Source organism: Takifugu rubripes, chromosome 8 (assembly GCF_901000725.2).
Source record: "Takifugu rubripes chromosome 8, fTakRub1.2, whole genome shotgun sequence".
NCBI classification, from domain to species: Eukaryota; Metazoa; Chordata; class Actinopteri; order Tetraodontiformes; family Tetraodontidae; genus Takifugu; species Takifugu rubripes.
This window is the reverse complement of record NC_042292.1, coordinates 17,146,829-17,166,287: the sequence shown is the minus strand read 5'-3', so window position 1 is coordinate 17,166,287 and position 19,459 is coordinate 17,146,829. Positions and strand designations below refer to the sequence as shown.

General features: G+C 50.0%; 3 protein-coding genes across 3 annotated transcripts in view; 1 reads left to right on the top strand and 2 right to left on the bottom strand.

Moving 5' to 3' along the window:
* LOC101069368 (insulin receptor substrate 1-B) overlaps positions 1 to 12,435 on the top strand; it is a 29,104-nt gene extending 16,669 nt beyond the window's left edge. Inside the window, 1 exon segment of the mRNA XM_011606690.2 lies at positions 10,360 to 12,435. Coding sequence (XP_011604992.2) covers positions 10,360 to 10,367 — 8 coding nt within the window. The 3' untranslated portion in view covers positions 10,368 to 12,435.
* Positions 12,436 to 15,666: 3,231 nt separating this feature from the next.
* On the bottom strand, positions 15,667 to 18,090 carry LOC105416847 (uncharacterized). The gene is made up of 3 exons (XM_011606692.2): positions 17,972 to 18,090; positions 17,832 to 17,893; positions 15,667 to 17,612 (listed from the first exon to the last, which is right to left on the bottom strand). The coding sequence occupies exons 1-3, from the start codon at positions 17,995 to 17,997 to the stop codon at positions 15,850 to 15,852; spliced, it is 1,851 nt and encodes a 616-aa protein (XP_011604994.2). The 5' UTR covers positions 17,998 to 18,090; the 3' UTR covers positions 15,667 to 15,849.
* A 119-nt stretch (positions 18,091 to 18,209) lies between these two features.
* Positions 18,210 to 19,308, bottom strand: LOC101069604 (RING finger protein 227). The gene is made up of 2 exons (XM_011606691.2): positions 18,843 to 19,308; positions 18,210 to 18,436 (listed from the first exon to the last, which is right to left on the bottom strand). The coding sequence occupies exons 1-2, from the start codon at positions 19,273 to 19,275 to the stop codon at positions 18,378 to 18,380; spliced, it is 492 nt and encodes a 163-aa protein (XP_011604993.1). The 5' UTR covers positions 19,276 to 19,308; the 3' UTR covers positions 18,210 to 18,377.
* Positions 19,309 to 19,459: the final 151 nt, after the last annotated feature.

Sequence of the window (19,459 nt, the reverse complement as noted above, 5' to 3'; positions counted from 1 at the left end):
ACTGGTTTTTGGCTCAAGCCTTCAGTTCATCTCTAAATGGCTGTTTGGATAAGCAGAAAGGCGCTTAATCGTTTGCCTTTGATAGGAGCCGGTGAGCGGCTGCGCCTCCGCGGGCGTGTTCGGTCAGGTGAAGGAAGCGAGCCCGGTTTGAGCGTTTCGCAGCTTGTCGGATGTGAAAACACCGGCGACCCGTTGATGTTATCAGAGGACGAAGTCTAGTGCGGCGGATTTACGCTCCGTTGCAGAAGTCAACAGGTGAATTCATCTGTGTGGAATGTAAAACCATTCACTTCAGTTCTTTTCTCCCCCCTGTTTGTGAATTTAAAACCCGACCCACGTCAATCAGAGCGCTCCGGTGCCGGGACTTCAGGACTTCCAGAGCGGACCAACGTCACTCGCCCGGCCTTGATCGCACTGCGTGGTTTTACAACGGGGAAATTTTCAGACGCTGGGGCAGATTGTTGACCCGGCGTGTTTGCCTTCGGTGCTGTTTGCCTCGTTTCAGCTGATATCAAAAGGCTTTTTCATAAGGACTCAAACAGTGGAGCTCGAAGGACAATCGGGTCCGGACGCACAGGGAGACTATAAAAAACGCACCTTTCAGCTCCTCGGAGCAGCCCACTCGACCTCGATAAAGGGCGTCTTGAAATGCTCAACCCCCCCCCCCCCCCCCATGGGGACTCGGTTGGACTGTTCCAGGATCACTACACCACTAATAAACCGGTTCTATTTGATCCAGCTCCCGGCCCCCCCGCCGCCACCTCGGTTTTGGTTCGGACCAAAATAGCTGAATGTGTCCAGGAAGCGGCGCGATTATGGGCTGTTATTTTGAGGAGATAACAGAGTAAATGAAAAGCGCACGTCACGTGCCCGTTTCCCTGGCGATGGCCATTGAATTCAACTCTGACGTCTTATCTGCCTTGTGTCTCCTTTTTGACGCGCCGCCTTCGCCCACCTGTCTCTGTTTTCAGTCGCACCGTCTTCCCACGACCTTGACCAGACCACGCCGTCGCGTCCCCCCCTCCCGGAGGCGCTCGCCTGGGTTTGATATTGTCGGGAAACTGCGTGGTTGTGACGTTTGACGGCGAGGTCAAGGCGGGAGAAACGCGTCACGGATGCTTTCAGTCCTGGCAACGTGTTTGGTGACAAGGTAGCGCATGGCTAAAGATAACGTGCTAACAGCTTTTTCTTCGTAGAAATGCATTTATTTGCTGGTTTGATACTCAAGGGGGGGGGGGGATTAGCAAAGCCCACGTTACTTTCAGAGCTTAGGGGGGTGTTTTTAGACGGCGAGCGGGTGACGTCACGATTGCACGCCGGGAATCACTAACGAGACGTGTCAGAAGCTGTCGTACGAGGTTTATTTTTTCGCCCCACAAATCCCCTCTGCTGCCCCGCGTCTGTCTAAGCGCCTTGCTCGAGGGCTTTGCGTCCAAGCGCTCTTCAGCTGGTGTGTGTTGCTGGTGCGTTGCCCGACCCAGCCAACGGTAATTAGGTAGTAAAACCTCGGCTAATGGCTCAGTCATGTTTTGACTCAGCGGTGCCTCATTCCCATGCATGAGGCGCTCACATCCAAGAGTCCGGTGGCGGCGGAATGAATTGTCCTGGCAGCTCGGCCGGTCAAAGAGGCGCCGCCGGGCAGACGAAATATGTGTGTGTCGTGGAGCTGAGCCATTGGACCTGTCGAAGGAAGCCCACCTGGGCATGTTTTCGGATAAACGTCCGCTTACGCGGGTTAGAATCCAGAGTGTCGCGGCAGCTTTGCTCCGAAATAGAAAAACCTGAGGCGGCTCAGCCGAGATGATCACCTCCAAGAAAGACGGGATCAGCCAAAAGCTCCTCAACTCACGGCGCCGGTGACCTTCGCCGGCGCCATCACAGACGCAGAGACGCGCACGCCGCCCGCCTCGTTTGTCCAAGCTCAGTCGCTAATGCGGCATTAAACAAAGCACTTTCCCTTCCTCTTCCTCTCTTTTCTCTTTTATCCCCCCCCCCCAGCTGCTTTGAATGAAGGAATGAATGAAAGTAGAGTGGGTTTTGGTGGACGACAAGTGCGTCACGCCACAGGTGTGCCGGCGAGGAAAGGGGGCGGGTTTGTGGGGGGGGGTCCAAGCCGACAGGTTTTTTTGGCCCCGGCTTGGCTGGAATGAACGATTTATTTCTTTTTTCCGCGTTGATTGTGGCTCTTATTGACTCCTTTTGTCATGTGCGCTTAGCAAAGAAGATTGACGCTTTTGTTCGTCCCTCAAAGAAGCGAAGACTTCGTAAATGTGTTTTTTTTTTTTGCGCACGTTAAAGAAAAATGTTATAATTGAGTGTGTAAACAGTGCCGGGTGGGTGTTGTACGCTAGCGGCAGGTTTCAATGGGAATTTTATTTGCAATGCAGGCGTGCGTGACCCTCCGGAGGTTAGCGTGCGGACGGAAAGGCCTCTTTTCTTCGTGAAAGAGAGATCTTTGTCGCCCGTATTTACAAACGATTCGTTTTGTCCGTCATACGCGGCCTCATTGTTGCTCAATAGAATGAAGCTACGTTTGGTGCTCGCAACGATCAACACTTTCTTTCTTTTTACCTGACGGAACAAAGCGATTCCTTCAGTCTGAAGATGGGAAACGCCGGCAGATCTATTTATTTTCCCTTTAGGTGCCTCGTAAATCGCCTGTATGGCATGTTGAGTGTTTGTATGGGCTGTTAGCGCCGCGGCTTGGGTAACCCCTGGGTGTACTAGCTTGGCCGCGGGCCCACCTCCCGTACGAGCCCCATCCTGGACACACAGTGCCGATTGTCTGCTGCGGAATGGGATGTATCCCGGGCCCGGACAGCTTTGAGCGCTGTGTGAAAGAGCGGAGGAGCCTCCCACCAGCTCTCCAGGGTTACCGAGGCCACAGCAGGAGGAGGGAGTGTTTCCCTCTTTTCACACACTCTCCTCCTTATTTGTCCACTTCGCCCCCTCCCTCCTTCCTCGCTCTTCGAGGAAAAGTTTTGAGCTTTTCTTTTTTTCTTTCTCACTATCCCTGGCTCTTGTCCTCCTATATAAATCCTGCCCCAGTTGACTGGGTTCCACAGAGTGTTTTTTTTTTTCTCTCTCTCTCTCCCTCCGGGGCCTCGGCGTCACCCGGCTGCCGCTTGTCTAACCGGGTCTGTCTGTAAAGAGCTTAGCGCCCATGGGCGTAGGGGAGCATTAAGCTGATTACTGTCTGCTAACGAGCCACTTCTCGCAGAGCGGGAGGCGAGCACTTCTGCCATGTTTGTTTGAATGGCGCGTTTGCGGGTGTGTACACACACACACACGTGTGTGCCGGTTGGATCAGGTGGATCAGGTGGAAGGGTCAGAGTTGATCCCGGGGTCAGTCAAAAGTGCTGAAGGTGACAGCAAGTTGAGAACCCAGTTTAAGGCTCCTGCTGAGGAGGTCAAGTTATTCTCAGAGGAGCTGCCGTCTAATCCTCGTTTTCCCAGCAAGACCTGCTCTGACCAGACAGTTTGATTTAAGCTCTTTTAGGCCGGACAGCTGGTGGTGAACGAGAGGCTAAATAGCATTGGTTGGGTCGGTTTAGAGATTTATTTTAGCTCATTTTACCGTGATTTTGAGAATTGATCACGTTACGACTTGGACTGGAAGTTAGTAGCACGGTAGTGGGCTAAACAGAGCAAAAGAGTAGGAAGCTAAAATCTGGAAATGCTAATATCCAAACAGTAGAAATGCGGAAATGATTTAAATAAATGAAAAATAATCTGGAACGAAGTAGCTCTCATTTAGTCGTGCTCAGGATCAGCATTAGCATCTTTGCTACAAAAGCAATCATACATGCTAATAACCCCCAGTCCCAGTAAGTTTTTGCTTTGACTGTTTACTGTCAACACCTTTCTCGCTAATGCTAAAGTCAACAACTTTATTGCTCCGCTTAAACAATTAGAACAGAGCTTCGTCGCTAACAACGCTAAAGGTTTATTCGTTTAGCTGCAAGTGGAAGTAGCTTTTACGGCTGGAAGTAAAACCAGGAAAGTTTGTTGCAGATGTTCACAATTGCCTGAAATGAAGGTCGAAGGTCAAAGGTTTTGAGTTTACAACCGTCATAACTTACAGGGTTTTTTTTTTTTTTTTTTTTTTTTTTTGAAAATGTTGAAGAAATAAGCGGAAACCTGAATGTTTTTATTGTAGTTTTAGCTCTTTCTGTAGCATTTGACATCTGTAAGGAATGAAGAGCCGTTTCACGTTGGAGAGCAGATCTGAGGAGCGGTGGGGCCGTCTTTGACTTCATATGGATTGCTCAACTCCAGCTGCCTGGAGGGGAACTATAGGCAACACACACACACACACACACACACACACACACACACACACACTGCAGTTACCTAATCCTGGCGTATCGACCGGGGACCATGCTCTCTGCAGCTCTGCTCGATGTGATCAGGAAGCCAAATTGTCCAGGAGTCAAGAATTTGATTTCAGACAAGCAAAAGAACATTTTCCAGTCCCGCCGCGCCGGCCGGACAACAAAAACATAGATTCTCCTTCCGCCTAAATGAGGGTAAGAACAAACAGCCCCCCCATCCCCGGGCGCGCCTTATGTAACCCATCAGAGCAGATCGAATGAAGGAGCGTGTTTGCTCACCGCTGCCATTATTGGCCCCAGAACGGTCGTTAACCTTTAGAGCGCCGTCTCACCTTCGCGTCAGCGCCACAACCAGCCAGGGGGGAGCTAACAGCTTCTGGCTCCATCCAGGGTCTAACGCTAAAGTACACGCGTTCTGGTCCTTAAGTGGTTTTCTGATGGCCGCGGGTGTTCTACCCTGTGAGCCATCCAAGATTGATTCGCAGATTAGCATCAATCTGCTCTTCTTCTTCTGTTTTTTTTTTAAAACCGTTAGCAACGACCCCTTTCCCAGCCTCAAAGAGAGGAGGACAGATGAGCTAGTAGCCGCACGTCCGCGGCGAACAAACGGGGATTGCGCGTCGCCCGTTTCAATGACCATTAAGGAAACTGTTTGTATTCATGCCGCCGGTTTCGTTAGCGCACGTCCCGTGACTGCGTCGGAGGTGTGAATATGGAGCGCCGCTTTTTCCAAAACAGCACACGCGTCGGCGTGCGAGGAAACGTGAACGGTTACAGACCTCCGTCTGTAAGATGACATCATGGGCTTGTCCGGCTTCCGCCGTCTCCTCACCGTCTGGCTGCTCCACTTAAATAAATGCTCGGTTCTTAATGGTTTGTGGTGTGCTGAGTCATGCCTGGCACCCGCAAACCAGTAGGATGGACGTCACTTTAGCAGCCGCGCGGTCGGTTTGGCTGTTTTTGCTATTTTTGCGGGCTAATATCGGTGTTAGCCAGGATTTTTTGCTCGTTAAACGGGGTATTTCAGTAGACGGTGGCGAGCTTTTGGGCACCGCGCGGCGCTAAGCGGAACCGAGCCAAGCTAAAGTTGAGCTAAAAGAACAAATTACGCAGCAGTCAAACCGGTCTTCATGCTCCAGGCCTCTTTTTACAAACTCCGACGGGCTTTCATTTACTCGGCAGAACAAACTCGGGCTGACCCGTGTGCGCCAAAACCGGCGGGAATCGCACAAACACTGCAGCCCCTGTTTAAATAACGGTCGGCCAAGCGCCCCTAACGTGCAGTTAGCTTTATTTCTGTTTTGCTCTGTAATGTAAAGACTCGGGAGGTTGATGTGGGCACTTTCAGGTTTAATTTTAGCGTGTTTACATCCACATGGGTTTACTGGCACATGTGGCCACGCAGCCCTGTCATTGCGCTGCTGTACTCAAAAAAAACATTTGCTCCGACTGAGAAACCGTCTCGCAGGAGTCGGTGCGATCCAGAAGCGTCTGGCCGTCTGCCGGCGACAGTACGCACCTACGCACGCATCAAACATGCTTATATAAAACCGCACATGTTGGACCTAAACTTAGCGTCGCTGAAGTGAATAGAGTAACCTGAGACGCAGCTTCTGGGGGCGTTAGCGCTGCTGTGGTATGAAGGGGCTATTAATAATTACGCACTTTATCTCTGCGACTCTGCTTCGTGTTATGAAACATGGCAGACGGGAGGCGCGGCCCAGACGTTCCCCCAACACGCGTTTTAAAGGATTTCTTTCTTTTTGTCAACAGAAGGTGCCAGAAAATCGGATTCTGGTTGATCATCGGGCTAATTATGCAAAACATTAAGCGTAATTAGCCCGTGTTGTGTTGCGCTAACATGGTTCGAGCGTAAGACGCGCGTTAGCCCTCCTGCGCGTTTGATCCCTCTACTGTTGACGCGTTTTCCACCGAGATTTGGACGCTAATGCGGTCTCTCTTGTTGTCAGCGGTTGCCGGGAGATGAGGAAATTGGCAGGCCACCCGCTTTTCTTTTTTTCCGTGATAGCGAGCGGCGCCAACAATAACACCGCCTGGAAACGCTGGGAGGAAACGCTGTGTGCTTTAAACACGTCTGGACGTGGGCGAGGTGGATGCGGGTGACAGAATTAGAGACCCGACACCGGGGTTACAGCCGGGGTCACCGCGGGCCAGTGCAGCAAACCCACCGCCAAGCAGCCCCGGAACATTTCTGTCGCGGGTATTTTAGTTTGTGCGCTCGAGCTACAGTATATTTACGCTATATTTAAGTTTTTCGAGTCCTCAACAAACATCCCTTTGTTGTGCAGCTTCTTTTAAACTTTCATCACATCACAATTTGCATTTACAACGAGCTGTTTGAATTTCTGTTGGCAGCAGCATCAACTCGCGTCCGACTGGTATGATGCTAACTGTAGCGTTGATATTAGACTCGATATTTACCCCCGAAAGCAGTAAGATGGCTCGTTGTTCCATGATCCGGCCTTCCTTGTTGCCATTTTTACTCCCAAAACTGGCGTAAAAATCAAGCCCTTATTGCCTCGTCGTTGTAGTATTAGCATTAGCATTGGCAACATGGTATTTAAGGGTTTGATTTAGAGCGACACGCTGATTAAACTCTCCGTATCACATCCCCGGGATGGTTGTAACCCAACCGTCGGAACGGCACCTGAATGCCTCTTTAAGAGGGCGCAACAAATTCTCGTGTTTCATTTCATCAATGCGCATCCACGAGCTGGCCAGGGCCACCGGCATTCTGGGAAAAGCAGAAACCCCCACTGACAAGTGTGTCAAGTGTGTGTGTGTGTGTGTGTGTGTGTGCTGGCGATTCACACTGTCAAAAAGCTGCTGAACTGGTGGAACAACACCAACAACACACTGATGGAGATAAACTGGTGGACTGAGTCAGCAGCCGGAGTGTGTGTGTGTGTGTGTGCGTGTGTTGTGACAGAGAGTGAATGAGATAACACTCTGAACATTTCATTTCTGCTGGCGTCACTCCTGGGCCTCCCGTCCGGGGACACAGCGTCCCAACGCCGTGTTTCAGGACGCCAGCCCGGCTTCTGTTACACAGGCGCCGCCGCGCCACCATCGGTATATTTAAACCCACTAAAGGTTTGAGATATCTGCTCCTGCGGCGTAAATCCACGTAAAACGTTTGGCTGTCGGACCCTGAATCGACCTAATTTGGCTCTAATTTCTGCGCGATGAGGCAGAACCTTCGGAGATGCTTTATGGGTTTACGGCCACTATAAAACTAATCGGTAACTTATCTGCAGCCGTTCAGAAGTAGATCAAGATTCAACTACAGGTCACCTGCACCCTGTAGACTGTCATAAAATATTAAAACCAAAAAAAAAAGGGTGATACAGGATTGCGTCTGCCTGAAAGCTACTGGACGACATGGTAGCCTCATTAGCTGGCTAATTTAGCCACGGGAGCTTTTGGAAGGTGACGCATGCTTCAACTTCCTGTTTGTTCTCAGTTTTGTTCCTGGGACTGAAGGAAGTGAGCCTGTCGCGGACCTTGGCTGAGTTGTTCCTGAAAACGTTAAGAAACGGGGGATTTTTAGGGGACTTTGTCAGATTAGCATTATTGCCTGGAACAGCCAACGTGGTCGACTCTCGTCAGTCTCCTTCTGTCCCCGAACATTCCTGCCGAAACGCACCCGCTCGGCCAAAACAAGGCCTTCCAGTCAACGCCTATACCCCCCCCCCCCACACACACACACACACACACACACATTTCTGGTTGTGTTTGCTTGGCGTCTGATTGACAGCAGCAGAGGTGCGAGTACGCGCCGCTTATCTGTCGGCAGCCCGCAGAGCAGGTTGCGCCGCTGTAGCACGTGGAAATGTACAGCGCGACATAAAGGCGGACTGTGCTGCGTTCAGAGCCGCAACAGAAGCAAAAACGTTTCGTCTCGGGGAATGCGGCGCTTTCCGGGACGTTACGCAATTCCGCCCAGTCGAGTGTTGCAAGACGCTTAATTTGAGGGGATTTGGCGCCAAACGCTCGTCTTGATTTTAGCCGTTTTTATCAGGAAAAACTCAAATTATCGAGCAAGGTCCGATTCCAGCTGCTTTAATGGACCTTTTCCAGTTCGCCGATTACATCACGCTTGATAAATGAGTTAGCTATTGACCGAGTGGGCGGGTGCCAGGCGGCGAAAGGTGAGCTGACGCAGCAGGAAGTGCAGCTGCACCTTTGATTTGCAGATCAAAGCTCGGACGGTGCACAAAGCCCCTCCTCCAGATGTGGTCCCCCCTCATTTAAGATGAATCTCAACGGAATGTGAGCAGGTTCGACGTGGTTGGTTCTTTACGTTGGGCCGTACGATCCGTTTTATCGAAGTCCCGTTCACGAGGACTCGCGGCTCCTTTCGCAGATGTTTTTTTCGATCCTTCCGGTTTGCTGTGAAACTGGGTCGCGGCAACCCGCCGTGAACCCGGGCCGACTGCAGCTGCCATGAATAAGCAATCATCGAACTGAGTGAACCGCCGTTCGAAGCCGGCGTGACACCCGCTGGGCGGGGCTCCGCGGGCCGAGCAGGTCGTCGGGTGCGAGCGTTCACAGAGGCGCCGGCGTCTGAGCATCCCGGCGAAGTTGAGCCGACCCGGGAGCCGCGGCGCTGCGGCCGCCAGCGTCGGATCCCTGAATCTGGGTGGAATCAGACGCAACGATGGCGCTTTAACGTCGCTCCGCTCTTCAGGTCAAAGGTCGGGAGGAAGTCAGCGTCCCACCTGAACCCGTAGTTGGAAGAGGAAGACGCACATTTGCGACTCGATCTTGAGGAGACGAGATCAGTGCGACACCTTCAGACCCGTCGGGACGTTTTAACGCTCTTTATGTCGGCAGCACATTTATGCCCCCCCCCCCCCAAACGTGCCCCTCATAAGAAACGTGCACCTGGATTTCCTTCACTAGGATAATTTATTGAACTTCTAATACATGTTTGTACGATTGTTTCAGTCCTTCCTGAATCATGTTTTTATGTCCCCCCCCCCAGGGCGCCGCTTTAATGCTATTGTGTTTGGGATGGGTCCAGAATCTCACACACTGTAATCTTAAATGAAGGCGCAGCCAAACGAACCAGGTCGAGGCTCCGCCCACTTTTCCGTGCTTTTCCGGGGAGGCGGGAAAATAACAGAGGCGGCGATCAAACGGTCGGGGAAGCTTTCAATTTCCACCGTCTCTCCGCTGAGACGTCCCGAAGACCCAGACTCCTCTAATTACCAGCTGCTACTGGCCAGACACCGTCTGGGGGGGGGCGACAGCCTCGACGACCCTCTCAATTCAAACAGTCGGGGGAGGGTCACTCTCGTGGCCGCGCTCATCCTCGCTGACGTGGACTCGCTCGCAGATGGAGGGAAGATGTGAGGAAATGAAGGAGATCAATAGACAAACCGCCGGTGTGTGTGTGTGGGGGGGGGGGGTCTTATAAAAGTGGGATCGTCTCCCGTCAGGGTGTCATTTCCTGTGTTTGCGCCGGGGAAAAGTCGTCATTAAGTGTCTCTAATTCAGGACTCGGCAGGTTTCGGCTCCACGTTTCCAGCCGGGGTCAAGGGTCAAAGGTCACCTTGAGAAATGCACCATTGTCTCTGCTAACTGGAACGATCGATTCGTGGCCCTAAAGATTTTTTCCCCTTTACAATCGTGGCCTTTATGCTCGCCCCCCCCCACGTCAGCAGGTTCCTGCGACCAGCGGCCCCGGCGTCATGTGACCCGGCCCCGGAATCACTACCGTGTCTGCATTCCTGCTAATCCCGTCAATTGTGCGAACGGTTCTCCTTCCCTCGGCCCTTTTTTTTCCCCTTCTTTTTTGCTTTGTTATTGTTTAGCTTTGTGCGATTTGGGGTCGCCGTGCGCGCAGGCTGATAAACGGTGACATCACGCGTCGTAATTAACGCGATAAGAGCGAGTCGGCGCGTAGACGTGTCATAATATTTATTTCTTCGCCCTCTATCTGCCGGGTTGTTTATCCTGTGTGTAACCAAACCGTTTCCTCTTGCTTTCTGTCTTGCAGAGTGCTGATGTCAGCGCGGCGTCGCCGGGAAGCCATCGGGCGCGACCGCGCGGCAGCCAATCCGGCGGAGAGCTGGGATTGGACACGCCCCCGTGAAGCACTTTGATATATAATGTACATTTTTCTTTGTTCTTTGCTTTCATCTTGTGGGGACGTGTGCCAAATAATGTCGTTAAAACAAAAACGAGCTGCTCTCCTGACTCGCGTGGGAGCCAATCGAATTCAAAGGTACAAAAAGTTTTTGTTTTTTTTTAAAAATGTCTGATGATTACAGATACAAAAGTGGATATTTGGTGTATTATAAAATGAATATAATTATATATCAGTTGAAAAAGTGCCTCACTTTCAGATTGTAGCTATTTTACAAAGAGCTTTGAGACTTCTTTTTGTGCTTTTTAAGGAAATAAAGCAGCAGAAGACGTAAATCAGGCGTTTGCTTTTGCTGCGTTCTCGTCGTGTTGCCCGAATACGTCATATTTATTGTCGGCGGCTCTTTGGCCATAAATTTTGGAACCGTTGAATATTTGAATATTCAAAATTCGGATCCAGATGTTCGATCAATGCGACACAAATGCAGCATTTTCGCAACCGCTGATTGACGGCGGTGATGCTAGAAACTAGCCGGCCTTCTTGTCTACTGTGAGAAATGTTAGCGCGGCTACTGTTAGCACTCTTCTCGTCATAACTCGTGCTGGTTTTACCGTGGAAATTGTTTTTCTTCATTTTAAGAGAGCCATAAAGTATTAAACACACAGTTGAAACAAAAAAAAGGGCACTTGTAGCTGCTAGTTTAATAGCTAGCTAGGCCAGATTAAAATATTAGCCTGGTGCATAAATTCAGCTTCCTGCTGACTGCAGCTAAGGACAGGACCCCTGACATGGAGCCAAGCAATCCCATTAGTGCTATTAGTGGCAGACATTTACGTCCCACTTGATCCCCTTCATCTCAGGATGCTAAATATCTTACGGTACATACAGTAGAGGATAGAGACCCTATCAATAGCCTTGCTAATGCTAGCTTTGCAGCAGTCAGCTTACTGTCTTTGCAACAATAACCTTTTGTACGCATTAAAGGGGATCTCTTGTGTTTTTACGTAATGTTGTCTTGCCTCATTTTCATTCTGTTGGTTAGCATCTAGCAGGAGGAATCCCTAAGTCCCAGATCCGAGCAAGCCACCGCCATTGCTAATGAGAAGAAGATTTGTGGTGCTTGGCGACTCTGCTGCCGTTAAGGGCCACCAAAATCGGATTCCAGGTCCCTTCAGTGTGCTGAAATAGAATTTTAAGCCTTTTTTTCCCCCATCAGGGTAACAGTGATAACAGTACGCTAAATGCTTGGCTCTCCTATGCATCAGCACACAAGTGCCTGTCTGTCCTTTTCAGTGTTTCCGTCTTCACCCCGATTCAGCAGCTAGCACTAACAGGGCTCCTCTAAAAGATCTAAAAAAACAAAACAAACTCAAGTCTATTTTTGTGTATATTTTTTTTTGTCTTGACTGTACAGAACTTGTGAATGAAATCGTTTATCTGTATTACGGAGGAGCCACCGGGCGGCTCGGACGATTTGTGCCAAATCCTCCGTCAGCACCTCGAGAAACAACCTCTGGGCCTCAAGTCTTTTGTTTGTCTTTTGAGGATCTCTTAGACGTGGGAAGGAGAGAGGACTGCGACATTTCTCCGCCCGCGGTCTGCTCATGTGGGCGGAGCAAAGGCCGTTCAAAGACTGCGTACGCTTTAACCTTGGGTTTGCCGATGACATTGACCAGAGGATTATCAAAGGAAAAAGGACACGTGCATCCATCCACTCCTGGTTCCCCCGCGTGTTCGTAGAAGTCTGCTCCTGGTCACATGACTGTCGGACGGGCTCGGGCAGCATTGATCTGGAGGAGCTGGACCCGGCCCCAGATTCAGCCCAGAAAGTGCGGATTGTGTTGTCTCCTAGAGACGTTCTCATGATGTTTTCAACACGCTTTGAAGGTACTTTTAGTTTACGAAAGGCTTCTGTTATCGTGACACCGATGGCTTCTTTCATTGTGAGCTCATTTGGAGATGTTCATAAAAGGTGCATGAAAGTGCTGCCGCTGTCACTCGTTTTTTTTTTCCCGTTTCTGAACCAGCGGAATGTCTTCACGGAACATCTGCACGTCCTCCCGTCACCCGCAAAAGCTCTTCAGCTGGGCGCCCGCCGCCACTCCCGATGATGAGATCAGTGCTGCTCAGAGCTGGCGGGCGGCCACCGGGTTTAATCGCACATCTTGCTGGCGACGTGAACAAAGTGGCGTTCGAGACCGCCCTCTCGCTGATGCACCCTGCCGAGCGGGCCAATCTGATCATCATGTGGCTGCCGTTGCATTATTAACGCAAGCTAACTTGGTAACCTGTTGGAATATGCAGAGCCTCACCTGAAAAGGTCCAGTTCACCCCCCCCCCCCCCTCCCTCCCAAAGGAAAACCCATTGATAATTCATAAAAGAAGATTATAACCAAAACAGATGCTGTAGCAACATAAACTGCTCGAGAGAACCAGCTCACCCCGGCCCACCCGAGAAAGCTCCTCTTTTACCAACGTGGAAGGACACGCTTCGTAGCATTAGCATGCTAATCAGTGTGTTTTGACTCGCTTAGCATTGACAAATTTATACATATACTGACACGGGTCCCCCTCCGCTCCACCACGTCTCTACAGTCGCCTCAAATAGTAACTACCAACTAGCTAACCTGAGTGTAAACGAACCCAGCGTGTTACAACAGCCACCAGGGGGCAGTAAAACCATCCGAGACAGGCTAGGGCTCCCTGTTCAGTACACACGAGTTTAGCTAAACAGCAGCAGCCATTAGCAGCAGTTTTATTTGGGTGTTGGTCACAAGTCGACGCTTCTACTGTGCACAATCTGTGTAGCTACATGATGTTAGCGATACAGGAAGTCTTTGGTGCTGTATAACTTCCTCTTTAGTGCTCAGGACAGGAAGTTCCCTGGCTACTCGATGCGGAAAATGGCCTTCGCTCCCACAGCCGATGTGGGAATGTTGATGTAGGCGGAATTCCGTAGCGCCAAAGTGCTTCCTTTCCCTCACGTATCCATGGGATGTCAGCAACAGCTCTGAGATATTGTTACTTTCCAGATTTAGATTTCATGGCGCTTTAAAGGTGCGGTCCACCATTCTTTCAGGCAAGTGGCACGTTAGCGTGCAACCTCCCGTATTGGCTCCGTGCGTACGCGCCGGTTTACTTTTGCATCGAACGCTTCGGTTATCTTGCATTTTAGCCGCATGAAAGCGGAGGAAATGAAACAATTGTGCATCAGACAGTTGGCGTAACCCGACCTGCGAACGCGACAGCCGATGAATTCATTTCCAGCTTTCCTCTTCCTCACCACCCACTCTTTTTCACAGTGTACTCAAGCCAAACAAAAAGCCTTTCTCCAACGCGTCGCCTTCTTCCTCCTCCTCCTCCTCCTCTTCCTCCTCCTCCTCCTCATCAGCACCGTCTCACCCTTTCTCTCCACTTCTAAGTGAACGTTTGCTACAGTTGTAGATTTTCCTTTACTCCAAGGCTGCATATGAGATGAGCCGGAGAGGACGAAAAAAAAATGGTGTGGGTGAGTGAGGGGGGGGTGTGACGGGGGAGAGGGGGGGGACCGTGAGGCCTCTGCTTTATTTTTCCTTGAAAGCTCCCTGAAAACCACAGACACATGGTACAGAATTCCCCTCAGAGTGCAGGAAGGGGGGGCATCGCTTTGCCAGTGAACAACACACACACACACACACACACACAGGAAACTGAACACTCAGCCACACAAAAGGCAGCACAAAAAGAGGGGAACTTTGAAGGAGCCGGCGGGCCAACGCCTCGACATGTCGGCACGCAGAAGCTTCCAAACATCACCTAAATACCTCTGAGCTCTATGGGAACGCCGCCGGCCTCACTTTCCACGGGGATTGGTGGTGACAGCGGAGAGACGGAGGTGGCGGCCCCGATTAGCACAACCTGCAATTTGATGGAAGTTGACTGGCAGGTCCCTGGAACTTTCCCGCCCTTTTTCTCCTTCGCGGGGCCCCTTTCGGCTCTGAACTGGTGTTTGGGTGGAAAACGAGGATAAATGTGACTAAAAGCTCGTTATTTCACGTGAAATAGGGCAACTTAATTCTTTTGATGCTTCTCTAAAGGCAGATCATCTAAGATGTCGTTAGCATTTTAGCACAGCAGTGTGTTTCATATTGAAGCTAATTTATAAAATGGGTAGCGTATAAAATCATTTTATAAGCTAGAGGATGCTTTTTACTTGCATCCAACACAGAAACTTTGATTTGAACTCATAAATAATCCATAAACCTTCTTAGAAACTTGGTTAGTAAGAGCGAAACTAATTTATTCGAAGTCGCGACCATTCCTTAAATCAATCATCTTTATAGTCATCATTATCCAGGACGCCACGCGAGGACAACAGATGAAAGGACACAAAGCACGCGAGCGCCATCTACTGGTTGCCTGGCAACTACTGTTTTTGGGTCGCCGTATAAATAACTCCCGACTTGATTGACAGGACGGATTAGCATAATTTGAAGGGATTCCAGTAGAAAATGTTTTGAAGTTGGTTTAAATGAATGGGGTGAAAACAGCATAATGACCTGTTTTCTTCATTTCCTCCTTTACGCTGTCATTAATGGTTTTTCCATGTGGGGGGGGGGAGGTTTTTCCACTCTTTGTAATCCCAACATGCAGGAATCCTCTTTAAAAGAGGAGACAGAAAATTCGTGTCAGCAGGCTGGAAAAGCTGCTGCTTGCCTGAAAAATGAGGACACAGGGAATGGGAATACAATTTAGCTAAATTTAGCTATGAAAAAAGGCTCATGTGAGCTTAAATGTCCTGTTTTGAGCTAAATGTTCGAAATGCTTTTTCCACATCTTAAGGTTAAAGAGAAGGCAACGAGAGCTACTTAAAGGATGTAATTTAATAAAAATGCCGTGTTGCCAGTGGTAATTACATAATCCACAGTCCAGATTTAAACCATTCCCTGCGTTTCTCATCTGCTTCCCAATGCCAGACGCGATTTTGAAATTATACCGAAGCAGTCGCAGGAAATCGACTTCATTTAATTTGAAAAGAAAATACTCAGAAAGGAAAGATCTGTCGTCGTTTCCCAGAATCCATTTTGGTTTACTCTAATTTCAGATAAAGAAAGCAGCTGCGGCATTTAGCGCGCTAAGCTTATGATTTAACATTAACGCACATCTGTCTCTAATATACTGATCTTTCCAGTCATTGTAGAAAATCGTACCCGAAAAAGTGAATAAACAAAGTGAGAATCTTTTAAGGGAAATTTAGTCCATTTGCATTGCTGTTTGGTTTATAAAAACAGGATAGGTTTGCCAGTCTCTTCTGAAAACAGCCAAAAATCACACAACTTCTGCATAATTCATAGTTTTTATTGCCTGGTGGTTCGTTGACCTCCAGGAGATCAGAAGGCCTCCGTTTTCGGTCCAGTGGCCTCATGTTTCTGTCAGCAGGGTCATAGCTGGAGCATCCTCAGCAGCTAGCATCTTAACGGTGACTCCAACGCCGCTAAAGGAAGCCTTTCCCAGAACATCGGTGTAGTTGAAGGACCACAGCCCGGCGGGCCGAGCAGGCGCCCTTGAAATGGCCGCGTTTGTGGCATCTGTCCGTGTGGATTGATGGGATTTGCTGGGTGGTTCTGGCTTGGCTGCTACCTCTGTTTGGTTTCCCGCTGTTCCGAAATTACCCGGGGGGATTCTGGGATGGTTTTGTTCTTTGAACTCCTGGTGGGTTTGGTTGAGGTGAAGTGTCAAAAAGGTGAAGATCTTGCGGTTCTTCCTGTATCTGTCGAGGGTAAATTCCTCCCCCGCCTCGGTGCTTCCGTTGGTCTTTGAGGGCACCTTTGGGTCTTCTCTTCTAATCTCACCTGTCGCAGAGACGTCACCGGCACCTGCCCCTGTTCCTTTGTACCACCTGTGAATCTGGCCCTTTTCCGGTCCCCAGATGTGCGGGTTTGTCTGGAAAAATCCCTCCAAACCCCTCTGGACTTTGACTGGCTTATCTGACTTGTGAATCAAAGGTTTGGCTCCCTCATGTGTTGAAGAGTCAAATCCTTGGAGCCTGGAGGTGTTGAAATGTCTTTGGTGCGGATTGCTTTCGTTTACACTTCCAGGCACCCGTAGGTGGCTCTCCTTTGATCCTGGAGTGATCGGCCTTTGAGCAGTCAAGGAAGGATCCCTCTGTGCACCTTCCTGTTTTTCTCTTTGGCTAAACCTGTACTCTGCTAACAAGGCTGGGTACAAGTTTGACATTGTGAACCTTCCTTTATCGAAACCCCGCTGTCCCGGGTCCTCTTTAGACGGCTCCTTGTTGGCTCCACGCTTAAGATGCTCAAATCCTCTGTAGCCAAAGAGTCTTTTTGAGGTTTGTGTGGGTTTGGAAACATGTGTCGCCCCCCCGCTAACGTGGCCGTTTACTGCAGCTTCCTGGCTGCTAGCAGCATATTCAGCCTCTGTACCTTTGGCAGGATGCGCAGGCGTTTGGGTTTCTGCTGAGCCCCTCTGCTGGTCTCTGCTGAAAATGATGGCAGAAGAGGCCGGTTTAACTGTTTTAGTGGAATTCTGAGGCTGGTTGAACAGATATGACTGTCCCCACGGGATCTTCTTGTTCCTTGAGTAGATCTGATTGATTTCCATTGGTGGTACTTGTGGTGCGGGCTGACGTCCAGAGACCAACAACTGGCTTATTTTTAGTCCTTCGTACGGTCTCATCGTGGCCATCTTGTTTTTCTCTTTATAACCGCCATAATCGCGTTCTGGTATTTGCTGCAAAGTCCCCAAATAGCTAGCATAGCTCTGAACTCGGCCGCCATAGGATTTCCTGGTGCCATCCGGGCCTTGAGAAGGTTGCCAGAGCCTGGAGGACTCCTGGAAAGATGACTTTCTCGTGATTTCTCTGGCCTTAACGCCAGAGTTTCCTCCACTGTGACGACCGTCGTGGCCTCGCCCTTTCTGTTGGAAGTGGCTCGTGGGAATGCTGCCCGCTGGCCTCGCTCGCATTCCCGCCACTCCAGCACGAGACTTTCTGTCGTCAGCAAAGTTGCGATTGTAACTCAAGCCCGGTGGATTGTCGGCAGTTGCTGACATTTCCTGACTTGGAGCTCCTCCAAAGGTCCCAGTTTGACTTGATGAACGTTGGTGACCAGTAAAACGAGAACGTTGATGGCTGTGCAGAGGCGTATTGGACACATCATGAGTCACTGGGACAGAGTGGAAAGAAAGAGGGAGATAGGGAGGACATCATTCACTGGATGGATGTTCTTTGATGCGTTTCTCTGCGTTTTTGCTTTGATCTGACGTGCCCAGGACCCTAAAGGCAGCTGCTTGTCCATTAGGTTTGTGATGGACGTTCAGCGGCACTTTGGCCCTCAACCTCCTGTCAGATGAGCTCTGTGAAGCCGCGGCCTCTTTGTTCTCACCTCTTGCAGTCAAACACGAGGTGAACGACAGCACAGCTGCGCAGACGAGCGCAGCCGAGGGCCTGCGGGGAAGCACAAGGACACTGCTGGAAGGGAGCTACGGGGAACAGTTTGAATTTGTACGAGAGGGTGAGATTTACCTTGAAAAGGGAGAGTAGTCCAACATTTTGCTGGAGCTGCTGCTGCTGCAGGTTGGGAGGCTGATTGGAGTCAACGCTCTTCACCTGAGCCCAGGTGAGGCACTTCCTGGGCGTGTGTGTGAGAAGGCAGCTTTCTAACCTTTTAAAAACAGCCTTCACAATCTGGCGGAACCACGTTTGAACCTTGTAGTTTTCAGCATTTTTAGTGACTCATTGAATAAATTCAGCCATAGAAGTAAGTACTTCAAAGCATTTATTTTTTCTTTGATTTTTTTCAAAATACATAAATATAAAAGAATAAATATTGTGTGCTTTACATCATTACATCATCAGTGTTTTGTGTGCTCGTCAGAAACAATGATATAAATAGAATCACATTATCCAGGGTAGGGAAGCTCCAGAACCCTCAGAACATGAGGCAGGACATCATGGTGAGGGTGCTGAGGTCCGTGCTGGTGAGAGGGTCTGCAAAAAGAACAAAAAGACTCCACTCAACTAACCTATTTGAAAGAAATGTGGTACACTTAACAAATATTCTGGGATAAACCCCAGGGAGGAGCCGCAATCTAGCACGTCCTGACAGGAAAGAGTTGGTGTTTTGTTTTTCCACTGTTGCTATAGCGATGCCGTAAATTTTAGTTTCAGCCCAAACTGGATTTCTCTACTATTTCGGGAGGGCACACAACATAAATGAACCAAGAAGTTCAAAGGTCTAAAAAGTTAAATAAAGTTTTGCTTAACTTTTAACACATAATCACAATTAGAAGTTCATTCATCAGGATAATGAACTAATTTGTAAATATATCCAACTTGACTGAAAGATAAACGGCTGAAATATATGAGTGACCTCCCTTTAAACTCTCACACGTACCTTCCTGGTCCCCGTTTATCTTCTGCCAGACTTTTTTCCAGGACCGGCGGAGCCGCGCTCCTCTGCTGTCCGGGAACGGCGCGCTCTCCTCGGCTGGAGTATCTGGACGCGCCCGCTCCTCCTCCTCCGCCTTCATTTCCTCCTCTTCCGCCTCCTCCTCCTCCCGGTCGAGGACTCCCGCTGCCACCAGCCGCTCCAGGACGGCCTCGTCGACCCGCAGCTCGGCTCTCACCCGAGCCTCCGCGGATATGGAGGTGGTGTTTCGGCACAGCGGGCAGGTGATGGACCGGGGCCCCTCCTCGGACCCCTGCGTCCGTGACAGGAGCAGCAGGCAGCTCTCGCAGAAGCTGTGGTGGCAGCGGAGCTCCCGGGGACACCGCCGACCCGCGTTAAAGGTCCGGTAACAAACTCCGCACTCAAGATCGGAACACATGTCAGTGGATTTGGGTCTGGGTCGAATGGAGAGTCCCGGCTGAGCTGTCTGGACTTATAGCTGAGCAGGGAGGACGTGTGTGGGTGGAGGACGGACTGCATCGTGACTCAGATCGGGAAAATACATCATAACCAACAATGAGAATCTGACTCATCGAAGTTTAAAATAACAATGATGTAACGAA